We start from the raw sequence: 22,077 nt of genomic DNA, 5'->3' as shown, positions 1-22,077 counted from the left end.
CTGAATTGCCTTTTTGTGTCTTGTAATCTTCTCTAGTCTTTCCCTTTAGCTTTTCCACTAAACAACTACATCTGACTTAAGTTCTCAGGAAGAACAGAGAGAGCTTCTCTCCTTCTCTTCAAACCCCAGGACTTTTTCAGGATCTAAATCCCCCTCAGCCCATGGTCAAGCGCCAAGGTTTTGAATCGCTTCACTTGCTCAGAGTTAAATACAACTTCCTATAGAGATGTTCAGATATGATTTGATCAGTTTGTAGACTTAAAGGGTTACTCCACCGCAAAATGAAAGTTTTGTCATTGATCACTTACCCCCATGTCGTTCCAAACCCGTAAAAGCTTCGTTCATCTACGGAACACAGTTTAGGATATTTTGGATGAAAACCGGGAGCCCTGTAGACTGCCAAATAAATAACAGTGTCAAGGTCCATAAAAGTACGAAAAGCATCATCAGAATAGTCCATTTGCCATCAGTGATTCAACCGTAACGTTATGGAGCGACGAGAATACTTTTTGTACACGAAGAAAACAAAAATAACGATTTTATTCAACAATTCCTCTCCTCTGTGTCTCTCCAAATCAGCGTAGCAAATCAGTACGCAGATGGCTTACGCACTTCTGTGTGAGCTGCGCTGTGCCGATGCATTGTTTTCTTTCAAACCAAAGCGTAAATACACGTAAAAAACGTATCCTTGTGGTGCGGCTGATGCAGAAGTGTGTAAGCCATCTGCGTACCGCTCAGATTTGGAGAGACACAGAGGAGAAGAATTGTTGAGTAAAGTCATTATTTTTGTTTTCTTCAGGTACAAAAAGTATTCTCGTCGCTTCATAACGTTACGGTTGAATCACTGATGGCAGATGGACTATTCTGATGATGCTTTTCATACTTTCCTGGACCTTGACACTGTTATTTATTTGGCAGTCTATGGGACAGTCACAAGCCTACTGGTTTTCATCCAAAATATCTTAAATTGGGTTGAAGACGAACAAAGCTTTTACAGGTTTGGAACAACATGGGGGTAAGTGATTAATGACAACATTTTCATTTTGGGATGGAGTATCCCTTTAATCAAAAGGCATAGTCCCAATGGGTTCCCTCAATGGAATTTTAAATATAAAAAGTAAAAAAGCCCTGTGATAAACATTGTTCTGTTTTGTTCAACAACATAAATCACACACAATCATATATAATAATTTTATTTATTTTAAAGACAGCTTTAATAAAACAAATTTGCGTAATTTTAGAAAGGACATTAATTAAAACACAAAGCCACAGTTCTGGCTTAAAGCTATTTTCAGGTCTTTATTTTTACTATTATATTATTTTTGTATAATGTTGTAACTGCATAAAACTGGAGTAAAAAGTGTGAAAATCAACCATTTAAAGCTTGACATATGATAGAAAAATATAATATTTTGAATAAAACAGTTTTGAAACTCAAAAATGTATTTAAACAGTATATAAAAATATATAATATAAAAAAGTTTGCATATGTTTTTCATGTTTTGTCCTGTATTTGACACATCGGGCTTTTATAACTCAAATAGTGAGTGAGTCACCTTTACTGAGGAAAGAAAATTTATTCAGAGGCACAAACTGAGGTAAAATACTGTATGCAATTAGGCCAAAAAGATGAAATAATATGGCCAAAGTCTGATAGCTTGTAATGCACATCAAATAGATTTTTTAGTATAATAGTATCAGAATACTTAAAATGCAAATATATATCAGCTGTCACTCTGTATGTCCCAAAAATACGTTTTAGTAAGATTAAATTCAATTTTATGATCAAAATGCATAATGCAATGCAATGCAATGAGAAATACAAAAAAAAAAGTATGAATAATCACGTCAACCTAAGTTGCTTCAGTTCATTAAATGATTTTCAAACTGATATTGTTCTTGATCTTGAAATATTAATAGCAGCAATAAAAAAGTTACGCTTACATATAGCAAAGTTTTGGTGATATTGATAATTTGATATCGATCTAATATGATACAGTGGACTATGCTTTATAGGGTTAAGCTTCTTTAATTCATTGAATTTATTGAATTTATTGCGTAATGAATGCATATCCTTTGGTAGGTGTGTTTATTTATTTTTTTTAATTTAGGCAACTACTTATGTGCTCTGTACCATTTTATTTGTATGAAGCGAATCTGCTTTTGTAATATTAATGAAATTAAAATTTAATACAACTAAACTGAAAATTGAGAGAGAGAGAGAGAGAGAGAGAGAGAGAGAGAGAGAGAGAGAGAGAGAGAGAGGATAGGAGTGGCAGTGCGGCTCGTGATTCACTTCAAACATGGCCGCACAGGACGAGCTCAGTAAGTTTAACTCATTGTACATGTATTATTTCTTCATTACCGCATACTTGTTTTCAGTATCCTCTTCATTATTGGTCACTCTAATGAAAACTGAGTTCGTGCTGTGTGTGTGTTTTTTTGTTTGCCTGTAGTTATATAAATAAATATTTGTAAAGTGAATATCAGTATTGCAGCTAGCCGGCTAGTATTTGGTCACAGAGGCCCAGTGCTCAGTCATGCTCTAAAATGAAAGTACCTCTTTTTGGGTTTGTCTCAACTAGAGGACACTACAACCTCTATTTACCGCGACATTTGCGGGATCCAAATGCCACAGTGGTCCAGGCCTGGTTGTCATTTATTGACAGCGTGAGAAATAAGTGTATAGATGATAAACGTTAACGATGTTTAGCAGCGAGGCTATTCTGGTCACAGGCTAACCAACTAGCGACTAGAGCGTCTGTATTTACAGTTTTTCTGTATTTAGAGATAGTCTTATTTTGTGTTGTTCATTGCAAGCTTGTTTAATATTGTTATGGTAAATTGTTTAGTTCAGAGAGCAGCTGAAATGCACTCATGTCAGAGACATAGATGCATTGCAGTCATTCTCAGTGTCTCTTTAATAAACCGTTTTATTAAAAAATAGACTTCTTACAGTTATGCATGGAAGGTCATGCAGGAAGAATGTGAGAATTTGTTTTCATTCAGATCAATTTAAAAAAATAGGCAAGTTAGTGCTGTTTATTTTGAACACTTAAGCTGTCATTGCTTTACTGCTTTCTCTTTTATTTTCCCCGTTATAGACCAGTTGGAGCGTGTGTTTTTGCGCTTGGGTCATGCAGAAACAGATGAGCAGTTGCAGGATATTATATCCAAATTCCTGCCCCCTGTCCTCCTCAAACTATCCAGTGTGCAAGAGGGGGTTCGCAAGAAAGTAAGTGTGTGAAAAAAAAAAAATCTGGATTTTCTTGCATTTCTGACATTTCCAATTATTAATTGTATTTCCTTCTGGAGCCTCAGTGAATGTTTTCACAGTTGTAATTGTTGCATTTATGTCCATCAGTCGTCCTCAGTGTGAAAAGATGGATCTCAAAATCATACAGACACTGTTGTAAAGGGTTAACATATGCAGAATGCAATATGGGAAAATGTTAGTTAGTTAATGTTCTTAATGCAAAATTATATATATATATATATATATATATATATATATATATATATATATATATATATATATATAAATTTATATATAAATTATCCTGTGTTGACTCATAGTCTGCTTGGGGATCCTCGGGACTGTAATGGTTGAAAACCATTGGAAGGATAATAGCAAAATGAATGCTTTGTGCATATGTATATATACTTATATAAGAGATGCAAGTTAAAAACTTACTTCTGTACACTTTACACTCCTCTAGTTCAAAAGTAGCACCAATGAGAGTAATTACAAAAAAGATCTATTAAAAATCTGTATTTTATTATTGTCCTCTGCAGGTTATGGAGTTGCTGGTACACCTGAACAAAAGGATAAAGAGTCGACCCAAGGTTCAGCTTCCTGTAGAGACATTGTTGGTTCAGTATCAGGACCCTGCTGCTGCATCTTTTGTCACGGTATGGTCATGTCCCCACTGTCAGTACTCAATGTGATTAACCTTGAGACGGGACGTGTTATTTATGCCAAGGTTGTATATTCACCATATTATACAGTTAGAACGTAATTGTAATGGCTGACTGTGTCTGTGCTCGCAGAACTTCACTATCATCTACATAAAACTGGGCTATCCAAGGCTGGAGGTCTCCAAACAGTGTGAGCTTGCACCTACTCTGCTCACAGCAATGGAAGGCAAACCTCAGCCCCAGCAGGACAGGTTAGTTTCAGCTTTATTTGAAATCAAACAAAGTTGTTTTCATTATTATAATTAGAACTGGTTATTAACACATGTATGTTGATATATACTATTTTGTATTATTAAATGTATTTATAATTAATTATATACACTACTGTTTAAAATGGTGTGATTGGTACGATTTTTTTTATTCTTATGCTCACCAAGGCTGCATTATTTAACTAAAAATACAAAAGTAAAAACAGTAATATTGTGAAATATTATTACAGTTTATGATAACAGTTTTCTTTTTTATATATTGTAAAATGTTATTTATTCCTGTGATGCAAAACTGAATTTCCAGCATCATTACTCCAGTCTTCAGTGTCACATGATCCTTCAGAAATCATTCTGATATCCTGATTTGCTGCTCAAGAAACATTTCTGATTATTATCAATAGTGAAAACAGTTAATATTTTTTTTGTGGAAAATGTGATACATTTATTTCAGGATTCTTTAATGATTAGAAAGTTCAAAATAGCAGCATTTATTTGAAATGGAACTTTTGCATTGTTTCAAAAATAATATAGAAGTAAAACAAATTGAATAAAAACAATCATTTGAATGGTAGTGTATGCTTATTTATATATACAGGTGTATATATAATTTTTAAATATCTGTTGTTATTGTAAATATGTCAGCACTGACCAGTATTGATGTAGTATGTCTCTTCTCTCTCTAGTCTAATGCACCTGCTGATCCCTACACTGTATCATATGAAATATCCATCAGAGCCAACTAAAGCTTCTCCATTTGTCCTGACGGAGAGACCCAGAACTGTACAACTGCTCTTAGAGTTCATGCTTGATGTTCTTCTGATGCCTTATGGGTATGTCAAGTAGATGTGTACAATAGGTTGTAGTTGTTAACGCTGTAATCTCATTAACTCTATCTCTCAAATTATATAAAGGTTTGTGTTAAATGAGCCTCAAAGTCGTCCGGCCCCTTCGTCTCCACAAGGGGGGTCTGGAACAGGAGCCGCGGCAGCACAAGGTCTCCCTCAGCCTCCTCCAGGAATGAGTGTTTATGCAGTTAAAAGAGTCATTGGAGAAGCTCAGTGGAGCCCAGAGCAACTGGAGCAGGTGAGGGTGCTAAGAAGATGTGTCGGAGGATATTTGCTGTTTTTAATGGGAGATGTTTCGCCTCAGTTCCCTCTATACCATGAATTGTTTAGAGAATGAATGAATGAATTGGAACAGCCGCTTTACTCTTTCTGTGTTGATTCTTTCTGAGTAACCGCTACATCGTTGTGTTTGCAGTGTAAACTGGGAATTGTGAAGTTTATAGAGGCAGAGCAGGTGCCTGAGGTCGAAACAGTCATTCACTTAGTTGTGGCTTCGAGTGACACCAGGCACAGTGTCGCCACAGCAGCTGATCTGGAACTAAAAAGCAAGCAGAGGTGAGGCTCTCTGTGATGATGTCAAATTAAACCATGACGTCTTGATATTGAAACTCATCTCTTGCGTCATGTTTTGTGCTGCAGCATTATTGACTGGAACAATCCACTCATTATCAACAAGATGTATAAAGTTTACCTGGGTGATATTCCACTCAAAACTAAAGTAAGTATATGCATTACACATGGTCTGTCTAATACCGCTATTACTTTTATTTTCAGTGACATACACTACATAAGGTGTGTGTGTGTGTGTGTGTGTGTGTTTTTACTCAGGGTGCCACAGTGAAACAGGAGCTGAAGCATGAGCCCGTCAGCACCAGAGTCAAGATGAAGATTCTGCCTCATCTTCTCCGCTCCAGACTGGCTGCTGAGTGCTTTCCTGCTAATATACAGGTCAGAGAGAGAACGTTTGACAGAAAGAAAGTGAATGCAGCTGAGATGCATGTTGAAAGAGAGACAAATAGAGGCAGGAGATCAGTAAGTCAGAACTTGTTCGTAACGGTGATTATCTGTTTGTTTAGGTTGTTTATGATGGACTTTTTGGAGCAAACACCAACAACAAACTCCTGTCCCTCACTCTGCAGTTTGTACATCATATCTGTATGGTGTAAGTGTCAATGAATGAGTGTTTACTTCAATACAAAGCTTTTTTGATTGCTTCCTATGTTGTAGCCATGTATGAAACCAGTAGTTTATTTTGTGTGCATTTGCATCAGATGGTCTGTCTGAGGTGATAATAATTGTGTTTTAATCTGAAGTGCCCTGATAGCAACAAACCTTTGGGTTTGATGCTGCTGAATGGACTTACCAAGCTTATTAATGAATATAAAGAGGTATGAACCCATGCTAAACAATGTAGGTTTTAGTTGTAATTCAAATTTAGGATTTTTCAGAAGTATCTGTCAAAGTGACCTTAATTTATTATTTTATTATAAGACCCCAAACTACTATGTATGGCCTACTCAGCTGTTGGGAAACTTTCAAGGTAATATAAACCTTTTATAACAAGCTAAAATAATATATTTTATATATAACAGTATATTTTAAATGTAATTATTAATTTAAATATTATGTCATGTAACTAAAAATTCATTTAAATTAAGATGTGTAAAATGTATATATTCTTTTTTCCTCTTTGCTATAATAGTCGAATGCCTCAGCTTTTCACAAAAGACATTGCATTGGTACAGCAGTTTTTTGAGTCCATGTGCAAGGTTTGTTTAATACTCCTGTTATACGGTAGTTATCCAGTTATTACTAAATGACCTGTTGTAAAATCTTAACCTAGTTTCTCTCAATGAAAACAGGAGGATGCTGATGTACGACTGGCCATACAGGAGGCCTTGTCGATGATGGTGGGAGCGTATGTAAATCTTCAAGGTGCACTTCTGAACCTAATGGAAGCACTTGTGGCTGCATATATCACAAAGGTTTGTTATTATTATTATTATTATTATTACAAGCACCTAGAAAGAATAAACAAACGTCTCAACGTCAAATATGAAATTACATACTTAGATTTAGAGTTGGGTTAAATAACTTGTTGTATCATTAAGTTTAAGATTAAGTATAAAGTAAAAGTAATTTACAGTGTGTGATGGTTTGTTTCTTATGGTTTTGTGTTAGCCGGAGGTGCAGGTGCGTCAGGTAGCGATGAAATTTGCCATCACAGTGTTTGCTCCTGATCACGTAGCTTCTAGATATCTCTTACTGCTGGCTGCAGGAGATCCGTGAGTATATACTCACACTTCCTGGAGTTCTTTCAAGTTTTCAATTAAGCATCGTCTTGAAAGATTTACATCATATGGCCTTGTGTTTTTAGTCGTGAGGAGGTGTCTGGGGATGCTCGGCGAGCACTTCGGTCTCTCCCCTCTACGAAGACAGAGAAGGAGGGATCAAGGCCCATGCCATCATTCCCTGAGATGGTCAGCTACATCCATGAAAAGGTGGGGTGTTTCAGTTTGTTATTACTGAATTATAACTGATGTGTCATGACCCAGAATGGATCTCAGGTCTGTTCTGATGCAAAATGCAAATAATTAAATGCAAGTAATATAGAGGCTGACCCTTTGTTATTTTGTGTCATAGGCTGCACAGAGATTGAAGACTCCTGCCAAATACATTGTTGGTACTTCCACTTTGCCTTTTAATCCTGCCACATTTGGAGAGGTAATTAACAGACTTTAGACTTAAAGGGATAGTTCATCCAAAAATGAAACATTTGCCATCATTTACTCAGCCTACACTTGTTCCAAACCATTCTGCTAAACACAAAAGAAACTTTTAAAAAATGTTTATAACCAAACAGTTGACGATAGCCATTGACTTCCATAGTATTTTTTTTTTTCATATTATTTGAGTTAGCGGTAATGAAATATCGTTATCGTGTTAATTATGGAGCGCTAAACTCTCACATGTAATTTGTTTCATTCATACTCGACGCAGGAGGGTGCCCTCGCACAGATAGACCACAAGTGAGATTCATAGGAGTAATAGAACTTATAATGTTCCAGGAAATCCTTGTAGGCATCCAGCTATCGCTGTAGATGAGTTAAATACAGAAAGAAATGTTTTATCTGATAAAACATGAAGACAGTCAACATGTATATGGTTTATCTGTGTTCTTCAAGCCATCTCCGGTATTTTAATAAGGATATGTATTAATAAAGTAATGCTAATTGACATTGTATGGAATGTATAAAATAATATAATTTCTGTGATGAGAATAAGTTCACAGAAGGAAGTTATTTAAAACACTCGTTTGGAGTAAAAATATGTTATTCTCAAAAACCGTTGTACTTTGATGCTGAAGTAAACTAAAAACGGTTAGCATTTTAGTTAATTTTTATTTCTCAAGATTTCTATATATATATCACTATATGTGACCCTGGACCACAAAAGTCTTAAGTCGCTGGGGTATAATTGTATAAAAATCATTATGATATTAAGTAAAGATCATGTTCCATGAAGATTTTTTGTAAATTTTCTACCGTAAATATATATAAACTTAATTTTTGATCAGTAATATGCATTGCTAAGAACTTAATTTGGACAACTTCAAAGGCGATTTTCTCAGAATTTTAATTTTTTTGCACCCTCAGATTCCAGATTTTCAAATAGTTGTATCTAGGCCAAATGTTTTCCTATCCTAAAAAAATCCTACATCAATGGAAAGCTTATTTAGTCAGCTTTCAGATTGTGTATAAATCTACATTTTGAAAAATTGACACTTAAGACTGGTTTTGTGGTACAGGGTCACATATATCGTTATTGTGAATTTTTGTGGCCCCAATAGACGTGTAGTGAAAAATCTGATATTGTGACAGCCCTAGTGGAAGTCAGTGGCTACCGTCAGATGTTTTGTTGAACAAGTGGAGGGGAATGATAACAGAATTTTCATTTTGTGTGAGCTGTCCCTTTAAGAATTCTTTCAAAATTGTTTTTAATTAATAAACATGCCACATGTATTTTTACTTGAACAAATGCATCCATTACTCTTTTGTTTCCACAGATAGTTCTTTATCTGAGAATGTGTTTATCTAATAGTGCTGGTGCCACATCTACATCTCAGAGCCTGATGGACATGCAGGATGTTGCTCCTCTTATTGGTCGCTATGTTCAATCATTACTGTCCAATGAAGCTTCTCCTTCCTCAGCCACTAAAGGAGGAGAGGCCAATCCAGTTCACATATACATGGACTTACTGCAGCAGCTGCTGTCAGCTGTAGGGGGTGAGGAGTTTACAAGTTATGGCTTCTAAGAGGGTTGGGCAGTATGCATATATGGAATATATTTAATGTCTATGTGTAATATGTAGAACATAATCTGCAGGAAATAGATTAAGTGGATTATTGTGAATTTTATTTGTTGTGATCTGATGTTGTGATATGATTCTTTAATATAGGTATCCCAGTGATGTACTGTCTTTTGGAAGTGGTCTCTGTGTGCCCAGAGAAACTTACCCCCAACTTTGTTGACAAAATCGACTGGATTAAAGTAAATATTATATTGCATTATATTATATTACCATTAAAAGGTTTGGTGTTTTTTTTAAATAAATATTTTTATTCAGCATGCATTAATTTGATCATAAGTGACAGTAAAGACTTTTCAGTGTAAGATAAATGTTCTTTTGAAGTTTTTGTTCGTCAAAGAATCCTGAAATAAATATATTACAAAAACATTAAGTAGCATTGGTACTGATAATAGTAGAATATTAGAATAATTTCTGAAGGATCATGTGACACTGAAGAATTATTTTCAAAAACATAAAAAATTATCTTAATGATCCCAAAAGAAGTGTATATTATATTATATCCTCTAGAATGAAGACTGTAAGTGTCTGACAAAAAACTGTATATTGGTTAATTAATAATGTTTGTTTTGCAGGGTCTCATGAACACAAATAAAGAAGACATGCGTGAATTGGCAGCACAACTGTACGCCGTAGTTGTCTCTACTATGTCTGGAAATGAGCTTAGAACTGCTGTACAAAACCTGATTAAGACAACTAAAGACACACATGTATGTTTAAAATATTGTAATGTTTTTTTGTTTTTTTTTATTGAGAAATTTATTACATTTTTAGAATTTTATTGTATTTATTTATTTTACATTTAGAGTCCTGAGACTCAGCATGGTGCCATCTTGGCTCTGGGCTACATGGTGGGCAGATACATGAATAAGAGGCGGAGCCTAATGCCTAGTGAACCCACTCCCAAAGAAAATGAGGAACTAATTGCCATGGCCACAAAAACCATCGGTATGCACCTTTTCACACATGACACTTGATATTTGTGTGCTCTTGAATAACACAATGAACTTTGTTTCATTAGTTAACTATTGTAGCAAAAACATAATTGTATTCACTTAAACTGACAGCTACCAATGTGTTTGTCTTGCAGGTTCATTTTTGGATAGCGAGTCTCCTCTGTTGACTGTTGCTGCTGTGACAGCATTGGGAGAGATTGGGCGTAACAGCATGTTGCTGATACCAGCTGATGGAAATGGCTTCACTAAACTCAGTCTAGTGGAAAATCTGCTTGCCAGGATCCCATCTGGAAAAGAGACTGGCAAGGTAAAACAAAACACGCACTCAGTGAATGTTTGTGACCGTATTATTGATGTGTGCATTCTTCATCCAAATAAGGGCTTCTGTACAGATACATTTTCTATACACTGTTTCCTAAAAGAAATGTTTTTTTCATGTTTGTGATACTGATTGTCTGCTCTTTGTGTTGTCAGATGAAAGAACGTGCCATCCAGACTCTTGGGTTTCTGCCGGTGGGAGATGGTGAATTCCCACACCAGAAGAAAATCCTGCAGGGCCTCATGGATTCAGTAGAGGTAATGTGATGTGTCATGAAGAAGGTCATAACACTTGAAGCCAATAGAAATTATGTTATTATTTATAAATTGTATTTATTCTAAATAAACTACAAATGTATGAGACTATTTATTGTGTATTACAAGTAACATATTATTTACTGTGTACTTTAGTTTTTTCTAGGGCTGCCAAGTGATTAATTTTTTTTTAATCTAATTAATTAAATGATGTGCCGATTTATTAATTGGAAATTAAACATGCATCAATTCTGGCTGAGAAATTACCTCCCAAAAGATCATTTAAAGTCATTGTGTTAAATGAGAAGAGCATTGAATAGACATTACAAAAAGTACCTTTATAAAGAAATATTGATTCAACATAGAAAAAAATGAATATTAAGATTTTTTTTTTTACAAAAACGAAATTATACTCTAAATATGTAAATAAAACCACCATTAAGTGGTAAAAAGTCACTGTCTTAATGAGCAAGTCATTCATTCATTAACGGCACTCTTGCTCGTGTGATATTGCTAAACTGCTATATATCATATGATATAAGACAAAAAAACAAAAACAAATAAAGGGGCATTTTTTTGCTCTCATATCTTGAATATTAGGGGCATATAACTAAATTTTAATAGGCTACATTACACAATCATTCGCATCCTGCATCACATTCGTTAGCAGCTGCTTGCAAAGATTACATACAGGTCTGGGCTGTTGAATGCATTCATTTTAACACATTATATTTTCCGTAATTAATCGCACCTAATTAATGCCTTAAATCGACAACCCTAGTTTTGTCAACATAGTGCAGTGAATTTATATTGAATAAATAATATTTTATATAAAAAAATTTATGTGGCCATTTCTTCACATTTGTTTGTTTTTAAATGTTGTGTGTTTCTTTAGGCCAAGCAGGTGGAGCTACAGTTTACAGTAGGTGAGGCTTTAACTAATGCTGCTATAGGAAGCTGCTCTGGAGCTGCCCGAGATGTGTGGACATGCACAGAAGACCAATACTGCCCGCCAGACAGTAAGTATGTGTGGGAGAGATAGAGAGACGGAACTGGGGCTCGAACACACAAGGGGAATCTTTCTCACACTTGTCTTACTTGTGCATACTTGTCTTTTGGACAAGTAAAACTAAATTTTTACTTTTTACTTGCCTGAAAATCTAAAATTATTGGAGACATTGGACAATATATATACATATATATAATTTTATTATTATTTTTTTTTTTCATTTAATTTAATTTTTTCAGAGTTGTGCACTTAAATAATTTTAATAATAATCTCTCTTCCTCTTTCAGATGTGAAGAATAATGATATTGTGCCCTGGGTGTTGAACTCTGTCTTGTCAAAATACATATTAAGTCCAAACCCTCATGTTCGGCAGGCTGCCTGCATATGGCTCCTGTCTCTAGTCAAGAGACTCAGCCATCACAAAGAAATACAGGTAAATACATCCACGGTGCACTCCCAGTCTCATTCACACATACAAAAAACATTGACATTATAAAGCATCTGTTCTCTCTTTGTCTGTGATAGTCTCATCTGAAGGAGATACAGACAGCCTTTATCTCTGTCTTGTCTGATCCAGATGGTGAGTCACATACTGCTGCTTTATGTCACTGCTCTTTTATAGGTCACATTACATTTTGACAGTCTCTAAAGTTGGGGAGCTTGTGAGCAAGATTTATAGTTATGATCTGTGTGTGTAGAACTCAGCCAAGATGTGGCATCTAAAGGACTCGGGATGGTTTATGAGCTCGGAGGTGAACAGGATCAACAGGAATTGGTATCAACCCTTGTGGAAACTCTCATGACTGGTAAAAGGTATTAATAAACCAGCTTGTTTCTGGTATTCCTTTCGTTATTGTGGATTCTTGGAGTATGATTTGTCATCAATTGCATTATGAAGACTTACCAAGCAATTACTCTATATAGGCTACTAACCAGATCCAAACAGTAGTCTTTTTTTTTTTTAAGCTACATCACAGAACAATACATCTTGGGCACATGGATACAATGCAATGTGTATGATTCGCTCCTGACTATTTTGATAGCTTTGAGATGTTATGTTTTCAGAGCCAAACATACCGTCTCAGAGGACACTGAAGTCTTCCAGGGAGAGTCCCTTGGTAAAGCACCTGATGGGTACGTCCTACTTTTATTATATTTCAGATGGTTAAGAAACCTTTTAGGGAATAGGACTTCACAGATTTGAGAATGTCATTTTTAATGAGATTACAGGACTAGATGTTTCCTTTCATCATATATTGTTTTGATCGTTTACTTTGTTAGACAGGGACTCTCGACCTACAAGGAGCTCTGTGCGTTGGCTAGTGATCTAAACCAACCGGATCTTGTTTATAAGTTCATGAATCTTGCCAATCACCACGCCATGTGGAATTCCAGGAAGGTAAACTATATTAACCATGATCTGATTGTTTATAACTTGGTAACTTAATATTCAGAGACTTTTTCAGTAGCATGCAGTGATCGTTGACTCTTCCTGTACTGTAGGGGGCAGCATTTGGGTTTAACATTATTGCAGCTAAAGCAGGTGAGCAGCTGGCTCCTTTCCTGCCTCAGCTGGTTCCTCGCCTCTATAGATATCAGTTTGATCCCAACCTGGCCATCAGGCAGGCCATGACTAGCATCTGGGATGCTCTGGTCACGGATAAAACCATTGTAAGATATTATTTCTACTCAGAATTACATTGCTTAAAAGATATTAGGGACACAGTATTATTATTATTACAATTATATTTTGTTTATTTTTGACAGGTGGAAAAATATTTTAGGGAAATTCTTCAAGATGTCATTTCCAGCCTCACTAGTAACATGTGGAGGGTGCGGGAGTCGAGGTAAATCGTCTAGATATGCTTGAAAGAAGCTTGATTTCCTCCCTTCTAGATTGGGCTCAAATCATCAGGGCCCTTTTATTTGTACTGTTTTCCAGCTGCTTGGCTTTGAACGATCTGATACGAGGAAGGCAGGCAGATGAAATCATTGACCGCCTGTCAGAAATCTGGGAGACTCTGTTTCGGGTCCTGGATGATATAAAGGTGATAAATAAAAGGCTGCTGTATTTTTCCCGGTGTTCTGAGTGTGCATGTTTGCAATCTACAGCTGTTTTCATTTGACTGTCTTATTTGTTTCCTGTTGTAGGAGTCAGTTCGTAAGGCGGCAGATCTGACTCTAAAGACTCTCAGTAAAGTGAGTTGCAGCACTGAATACTGGATATTCCAATGATTTCCCGCTCTTGTGACTTCTTCACAGAGAACTGATGTGTGTGTGTTTGTCCAATAGGTGTGTGTGCGCATGTGCGAATCAACAGGTGTTACTGCTCAGAGGACAGTGGCTGTGTTGTTGCCAACTCTACTGGACAAAGGCATCGTCAGCAACGTAACCGAAGTGCGGACTCTCAGGTAAGAACACATGCATTGACCAGCCACATGAACACAAACCATAATAAATCTCTTTATACTCAGAGTAAGAGTCTTGAGTATTGCTTTGTTTTAGTATCCAAACTCTAGTGAAGATCAGTAAGACAGCAGGCAGCCGTCTGAAGCCCCATGCTCCTCGACTCATCCCGGCTCTGCTGGAGGCCCTGAGCGTGCTGGAGCCGCAGGTGCTCAACTACCTCAGTCTGAGAGCCACAGAGCAGGAGAAGGTGAGCAGCTCTGTGATGAATAACTATTGCCTCATTTAATTCCAAAGACGTGATTATTGCGCACAAATTTTTCCATAAATTGCTAAAATGAATAATTTCCCATCAGGTGTGTGCTTTCGTGTAGGCCACTCTGCTAAAATAGGACATATAAACAGTGAATCCCAAATAAATATTGTGAAATAACCAATACACAAGAACTGTATGAACACAATACAATACAGTGATGGAGGAGTGCGGTCTCTCCATCACACACTTAATGAATGAATCGGTTATTTATATTCTCTTATTTAGTCAATGTATATTTTATATTTATTCATTTATTATAAAAAAAAAAAAAAGTTGTGTTTTTTAATGAGTAAATAGACATGCCTTAAACTCTGCATTTAATTCATGTTTAAAGACGTGGTTAAATGTAACAAATAAAAAAAATAGTAATTATCCAAAATTATTCAAACTAAGTGACAAATAAATATACCTATTTAAAAATGTATTTAATTTGTTTAAAATGTAGTTAAATGTAACAATATTTTTTTTTTTGCTTTGCAAATGGTGTGAGTTTGAGACCAAGTGAGTTTGAGCTTATCCAAACCATGGCCAATGGAGAGCGTTTGAAAACTGTCATTTTTGCTATTCCTTTTGGTGACATTAGTTGTATAGATGTTGCACACCTCACGTTCTGAATGGACCGAACTCATTATTTTCACATTTCCTTCTATGGCAGAGTGCAATGGATGCTGCAAGGTTAAGTGCAGCCAAGTCCTCTCCTATGATGGAAACCATTAATATGGTAAGGTACATCGAGTCTACCCTTAGCTACATTCTAAATGGGTATTTACATGAGCATGTAATTACAAAACACATCTATTTGCATGAAGCTACATTTACAAGTGTATTTTTAGACAGCAATGTTTATGTGAGCTGTATTTGTGTTTTTAGTGTCTTCAGCACTTGGATGTGTCTGTCTTAGGAGAGCTTGTTCCAAAACTTTGTGATCTACTAAAGAGTGGAATCGGACTCGGAACAAAGGTACACATCCTGCTCAATTTTTGTCAGTAATACACTTTTGCTCGCACATGTCCACACAGGCTGACAGTTGTATGTGTTGTTGTAGGGAGGATGTGCCAGTGTGATTGTGTCATTGACAGTGCAGTGCCCTCAAGATCTCACACCATATTCAGGTAACATGTACTGACATATCAAAAGGGATTATACTCTTTTGTACATTAATTAGTCTTATACGTGTGTTATACGTGTTTTTCTTGGTCTTGTCTCGCAGGTAAACTCATGAGTGCACTCCTAAATGGGATCAATGATCGTAGTAGCGTCATTCAGAAGTCGTTTGCCTTTGCCATTGGTCATCTTGTCAGGGTATGAAAACACTCCTGAATACATATGTCAACTGAACCTAAAGCAACTACAGAGCTAAACAATACAATACTCTTTATTTTCCCCATCAGACAGCCAAAGACAGCAGCGTTGAGAAGCTTCTGCAGAAACTGAACACCTGGTACCTGGAAAAAGAGGGTAGGAGGACTTGGACTTTAAAGGAATAGTTCACTCAAATATGACTGCCCTCATGTTCTTCCAAACCCAAATGACTTGACTTTCTTTGGTTGAACACAAAAGAAAAAAGTTGGCGTTCTGCTATGTAAAAGAGCAGCTTGAGCATTACTTCATTACATCTATTTTTGTGTTCCACGGAAAACGGATAGTCATAAGGTTTTGGAATCACATGACGATGAGTTAATGATGACCACATTTTCATTTATGGTCGAACTGTTCATTTAATGAAGAGGATTTCTCTTGAATAATAAGAATTGTGTAAACCCTTGTGCTAGGGCTGTGCAATTAATCGCATTCGATTGTCATGCGCATCTCGTTGGTAAAGCCGGTGCTGTGATTAGTAGTAAATCACCATCACCTGCTTTCAGATTGAGCGGCTTTCACTACACAGAGCCATATTTCACTGACAATTAGGCAAAATCGCCCTCATAATCGCAGAGTGAATCACATTCGATTTCGAACGAGATGTCGCCTAGCTTGTCAGTGAACTACGGCTCTGTGTAGTGAAAGCCGCTCCATCTGAAAGCAGGTGATGCAGATTTAGTACTAATCACCGTCTTTACTGACGAGATGCGCATGACAGTCAAATTTGATTAATTGGACAGCCCTACCTTGTGCTATCTAGATTTGTGAAGTGTTTTCTGTAATCCTCAGAGGCGCTGTACAGGTCCTCGTGTTGTCTGGTGGTTCATGCCATCAGTCACTACAGTCCTGATGTGTTGAAGGCTCATGCTGGAGTGGCTCTGCCGCTGGCATTTCTGGCCATGCATCAGGAGCCCGAGGAAGAGAAGGGAGAGAGCGCCGAGGCCAACCTGTGGTCTGAGGTCTGGCAGGAACACGTACCTGGTAGGTTAAGATGCACAACCCTTGGAGGAGAAAAGATAGTTTTTGAGATTAATTCATAATATTTTGAAAGCCCTAAAATCAAATATAAAAAAAGCAGTAATTTAACCCTTTACCTTTTTTCATTGGGTGTGTAAAGATTTCATTTTAAGATAGGCTATTATTTTTTAAATAAGTATTATTTAAAAAATAATATTTAATATATCGCCTACGTAGAAACCAAACGATAAAGATGCTCCAAAGACAAGACACTGTGAAGAACAGTCTTTGTGTTGTCTTCCTTCTGATCCCAACATTAGGAAAGAGTGGATTTAACTTTATTTTTAATGAAGATCCAGATTGTGTCAGTAAGAACTTGGTCGTTTGTTCAATTTATTTTTTACCACGTTTGTTTACAAACAAGGCATTTCAGAGAGATTAAAACTAAAAGACGATGCTGTGGCGGCTATATTGGATCCGACAGTAATGTGACACCACACCACACGACTGTTTTTATTACGTGGTCACTATTGCTTTGTCTGTTATTACCGATCGTTTGATATGAATTGAGTATTTATACATTTTTAACCACAGCAGCGTGCCTCTATGAAGGATGTAGGCTGACAAACATACACAGCTGTTGCAGTGGGTGTTTACTTCCAAGTCTACAATCTGCACATCTATTCAAACACAGCTTTCTGATGGGGGGGCTCAAAACAGGACAGAAAATAACCTATTACTTCTAATTATGTTTTTCTAGGTAAAAATCTTAATAACATTATAAATGGACCTCAGAGAACAGTATAAAATAATAAAAAAGCAGACCCCTTTAATGTATCCTTGTAGAATAAAGGTATTAATTTCTTAAAAAAAAATCATACTGACCCTAAAAAGTAGTGAACTACTAATTATAGTGTGTTAGGAGCGTGAGAGAATGAATTAACTCTAAATCATAAATGAACACGTTTCTCCCAATTTAACATTTTGTTTTGTATTCGGTGTTTTTAGGCAGCTTTGGTGGAATCCGGTTGTACATGACTGAGCTCATAGCCATTACTCAGAGAGCTCTGCAGTCTCAGTCCTGGAAGATGAAGGCTCAGGGTGCCGCTGCCATGGCAACTATTGCTAAGCAACAAACTGGCTCACTGGTGGCACCTCACCTGGGCATGGTGTTGAGTGCACTGCTGCAGGGGCTTGCAGGACGCACCTGGGCGGGGAAGGTAATATACTCTCTCTTTCTCAAACACATGCTCTGTGCTGAGGGACAGACTTTATGCACCTGGGTGAGGATTCATAATACTCTGTTTGCTCTGGAAGCAGACAAACATGATCTCATGGTCTCAGTGGATCTCAGTGGTTGAAACTGATTTCTTTCTTCGTTGTGTTTGTGGCTGCTGAAGTATAATGGCTTGTATGTTCACAGGAAGAGCTGTTGAAAGCTGTTGGATCTGTAGTGTCTAAATGCAGGTTAGACTCTACTGTCTGTTTCTTGCACACACTTGTGATGTTTAAGCTTTTTTTTTTTTTTTGCTTTTGCTAAAGGAATAGTTCACTTAAAAAATAAGTGTTCTCACCCTCAGGCCATCCAAGATGTAAATGAGTTTGTTTCCTCATCAGAAAAGATTTGGAGAAATGTAGCATTGCATCAGCTGCTCAACAGTGGATCCTCTGCAGTGAATGGGTGCCGTCAGAATGAGAGTCCAAACAGCTGATAAATGCACAGTAATCCACGATATCATTCCGACGGCACCCATTCACTACATAGGATCCATTGCAGCGCAAGTGATTTAATGGTAAATTTCTCCAAATTTGTTCAGATGAAGAAACAAACTCATCTACATCTCAGATGACCTGAAGGTGAGTAAAGTTTCAGCCAATTTTCATTTTTGGGTGAACTATTCCTTGGTCATTTTTTTTTTTTTTTCAATGTAGTACTTACCTTTAGAGGTTTACATATCTTTGATTCTTAATATTATGTTTAGCCTTTTATGGTGGGTTGTGCAGAGCATGCTGTAAAACCAGAACTCACAGGAAAGCAGAAAATGATAAGCTTTACATGTACATGTGGTTCTGTCTGTAGTGTGGAGCTGCAGAAGCCTGCAGCAGGTCAGCCGACGGTGAGCGAGGTACTGGATCTGGTGCTGAAGGAATGTAAGAAGGAGAGTCTGGTTTATAAAATAGCGGCTTTACGCAGTGCAGCAGACATCTTGGAATCCACGCAGGAGGATCGTTTTCAGGAAATCACCGACATTGTGCTTCCTCTCATTAAAAAGGTGCAGCAAACCCTACATGCTCACAGTAAATCTCTTTCAAGCTTTGGCATTTCATCCCAATTGAGTTACAGTCTAACAGTATTCCTGAAAGTGTTTTAATAATTCAGTATTTTTTTTTATTTTTATTTAGAATCAGCCAGCAAGTGCCAGCTCCCCAAAACGTGATGATGATGATGACGACAATGAAGCTAAAGCTCGTGAATTACAGACAGAAGTTCTGCTGTGTGCATTTGAGACGCTTGGAAAGACCTGGCCTAAAACCATTCAGACACAGAGTAAGTCTCAGTCACAAGTCTCAGACACACAGTGGCGGAGTGATGTATAATGAGTGTGTTTTGTGTTATAGATCAGTTCCAGAATGAGGTTTGTAGCCTAATGTGTGATAGACTGAAGTTGAGCACGTGGAGAGTGCAGCTGGGAGTCCTGCGTGCATTGAAGGTCTTCTATCAGGGGTATAGCACGCTACAAATCTGTAACAAATGCCTTGTCTGTGTGAAATATATAGTATTGTAAATGGAAACCATATTTGAATTTCTTTGTAGAAACAACAGTGCTTATAAATCAGAATATGAATACATAATGACTGTATGGTGTTTTGTGTGTTTTAGATTGTTGCTGCTGGATAAGGAGCATCAGAATGCTGCTGTTCTGACTGAGATGTTGTCTGAAACCTGCACTGCTCTGGCAACACCATTAGGTGGAGTTTCTCATGAATTTCTAAACATTAAAGGCATTTGTCAACTGAACATTTGCTCCCCCTAAAGTTGTTCTAAACCAGTATGACTAACTTTCTTCCATGGAACACACAAAAAAAAAATACATTTTTGGTGACTACGGACTTCCAAAAAACATTTCTTGCAGTATCTTTTATTTTCCACTGAGAAATCACCTTTCATTCAGAATTATGACAAGCTTATGAGTATCATTCTTTTTCTCCTACAGAAAACAAAAGCTATTCATCAGTAAGAACAGACGCCTTGGCGGTAGTCGAACTTCTGTTGAAGAGGATTGAAGGTAGCATTGATTTGCTCTGACTTTCATAAAAATAGCTGATTACAGAACTGTGTTTCAAATGTTCCATGTACAAATATAAATCATTTTATGTAGTGATAGACAACATGCCAACTCATTAGTTCCTTTTAAAAATTAAAAAGGATTTATCTGAAATGTCGAGGACACTTTTTTAAAGTGCATACCTGCAAACAAATACAAGTAGAATGGTGGAATTTTTCATTTTGGAATTTGAAATTTAGGAAAATTGATATTGGAATAGAACTACATATTGTTCAGCTAGCAACATTTCAAACAACAGCAGTGTTCACAGGAACATCTTAAACTGTAAAATGCCCAAAAGAACTGACTTTAACAACTTTGCAGATTGAATAACATGTCGTGACAAAGTTTAATAAAATGTAATAAAAACCAAAAGATGATGAGTTTGCAGGTATGAGAGTTGGATGGAAAGCTTCTCACTATATAAAGACTGATGCTGGTTTATGTTTGTAGAGAGCGATCAGTGGGAGTGTCTCTCTGAGAGGAGTCGGCAGCAGCTTCAGCGTTCTTTAGCTACAATGGAAACAGACAGCCGTCCAGACCTGAAGGACAAAGCCCAGACAATGAGAAGAAAAATACAAGCCCTGCCATGAAAAACCTGCCCAAACACACACACACACTGTCCTGTCTCCACCATATGTTTCAGTAATAATCCTCACAGCCATGTCACATACACTCATATTATGCCATAATCTCTGCACTCAAACAACTCTTTTATTCCATGTGTAAATGCTTTAACCAGTGTGCATAGACTACATTTGGCTACAAAGAGCTCATCATGTTTTGCTTAGACAATTCACCAACCGTTTTAACCTTGTTAACGTCTCAGTATGTGCAAGTGTGAGAATACATAAGACTCCTTTCATCTTGGGTTGTTTTTTTTTTTTTTTTGCTCAAGATACTGGAAATCATGAAGATTGTGAAGCAGAAGGCATGAAACTATTTGTTTGGCAAGAGACTGATCAGAGCCAGAACAGCCCTTATACGTATATACACCGAATTACATTCTAGGGGTTTGAGTGACACATGCAGTTTTCTCTGTTAAAAAAAAAATTCATGAGTGAAGATACTGATGGAGAACTGTCCACATAGAGTCAACCTTTAGCTTTCATTCATTCAGTGCTGTTAGAAAAGGAGGCATCAGAAAGTCAAGCAAAAGGGACAGGGATCTGCCCATGCTTTGAATGAAGTCAAATGTTTTTAAATGAAGATTGGTGTAAAGGTATTAAACATGAATTAAAGGGAAGTTTGTAACAAATGGAATTGAAACCTCAAACCCGCCTTTGTCCATGTTTGCATGTGTGAAAATATATTTTCCATAATGGATAAATGAAATCTTTGTAAAGAGGCATGTTATACTGGGTCTCATCTCACACTTTGTGGTTTGTGCCCTTAAATTAAGAATAAAGTTGTGCAATTTTTTGGAGCGGCTTTGTTAGTCAAAATGAAGTTACTTTCTTTATGAACGTCATTTATCTTACTGTGAATGATTAATCCGTTATGTTTTTCTTTTTTGTGTTTAATTAAAATAGAACTCAGTCTTGTAGTTAAAGAACACTTTTCCCTGGTGATGTATATTAGACTTCTTCAATCATTTAGTTTACTTAAACTCCTCCCCTTTCTTACAATCTACCGCCAACTCAACCAACCGGATAGATTGGATGGAAATACAAAGTTCTCATATTGACAAATTAATGTCCATGATTCATAACTACTGGATAAATCTCTAGAGAGCTTTTCAGTTAATATCTGGCAAAAAGTCAATTTTATC

General features: G+C 36.7%; 1 protein-coding gene across 1 annotated transcript; it reads left to right on the top strand.

Moving 5' to 3' along the window:
* The first annotated feature begins 2,200 nt into the window (after positions 1-2,200).
* On the top strand, positions 2,201-21,737 carry ecpas (Ecm29 proteasome adaptor and scaffold). Its single transcript, XM_042774569.1, has 49 exons — positions 2,201-2,325; positions 3,105-3,235; positions 3,796-3,912; positions 4,051-4,169; positions 4,871-5,017; positions 5,099-5,270; positions 5,448-5,587; positions 5,672-5,750; positions 5,861-5,980; positions 6,109-6,194; positions 6,345-6,420; positions 6,523-6,572; positions 6,735-6,801; positions 6,895-7,017; positions 7,214-7,317; positions 7,410-7,533; positions 7,676-7,756; positions 9,099-9,318; positions 9,492-9,583; positions 9,977-10,111; positions 10,208-10,349; positions 10,492-10,664; positions 10,832-10,933; positions 11,826-11,949; positions 12,227-12,372; positions 12,465-12,519; positions 12,638-12,752; positions 13,005-13,073; positions 13,221-13,338; positions 13,443-13,610; positions 13,707-13,786; positions 13,882-13,987; positions 14,091-14,138; positions 14,232-14,350; positions 14,445-14,595; positions 15,317-15,382; positions 15,532-15,621; positions 15,707-15,773; positions 15,872-15,963; positions 16,053-16,119; positions 16,813-17,004; positions 17,989-18,200; positions 18,404-18,447; positions 19,061-19,253; positions 19,384-19,528; positions 19,600-19,705; positions 19,862-19,950; positions 20,196-20,267; positions 20,760-21,737. The coding sequence occupies exons 1-49, from the start codon at positions 2,304-2,306 to the stop codon at positions 20,897-20,899; spliced, it is 5,496 nt and encodes a 1,831-aa protein (XP_042630503.1). The 5' UTR covers positions 2,201-2,303; the 3' UTR covers positions 20,900-21,737.
* The last annotated feature ends 340 nt before the right edge of the window (positions 21,738-22,077 follow it).

The sequence above is a fragment of the Cyprinus carpio genome, chromosome A1 (assembly GCF_018340385.1).
Source record: "Cyprinus carpio isolate SPL01 chromosome A1, ASM1834038v1, whole genome shotgun sequence".
NCBI classification, from domain to species: Eukaryota; Metazoa; Chordata; class Actinopteri; order Cypriniformes; family Cyprinidae; genus Cyprinus; species Cyprinus carpio.
This window is presented reverse-complemented; position numbering and strand designations above follow the sequence as displayed.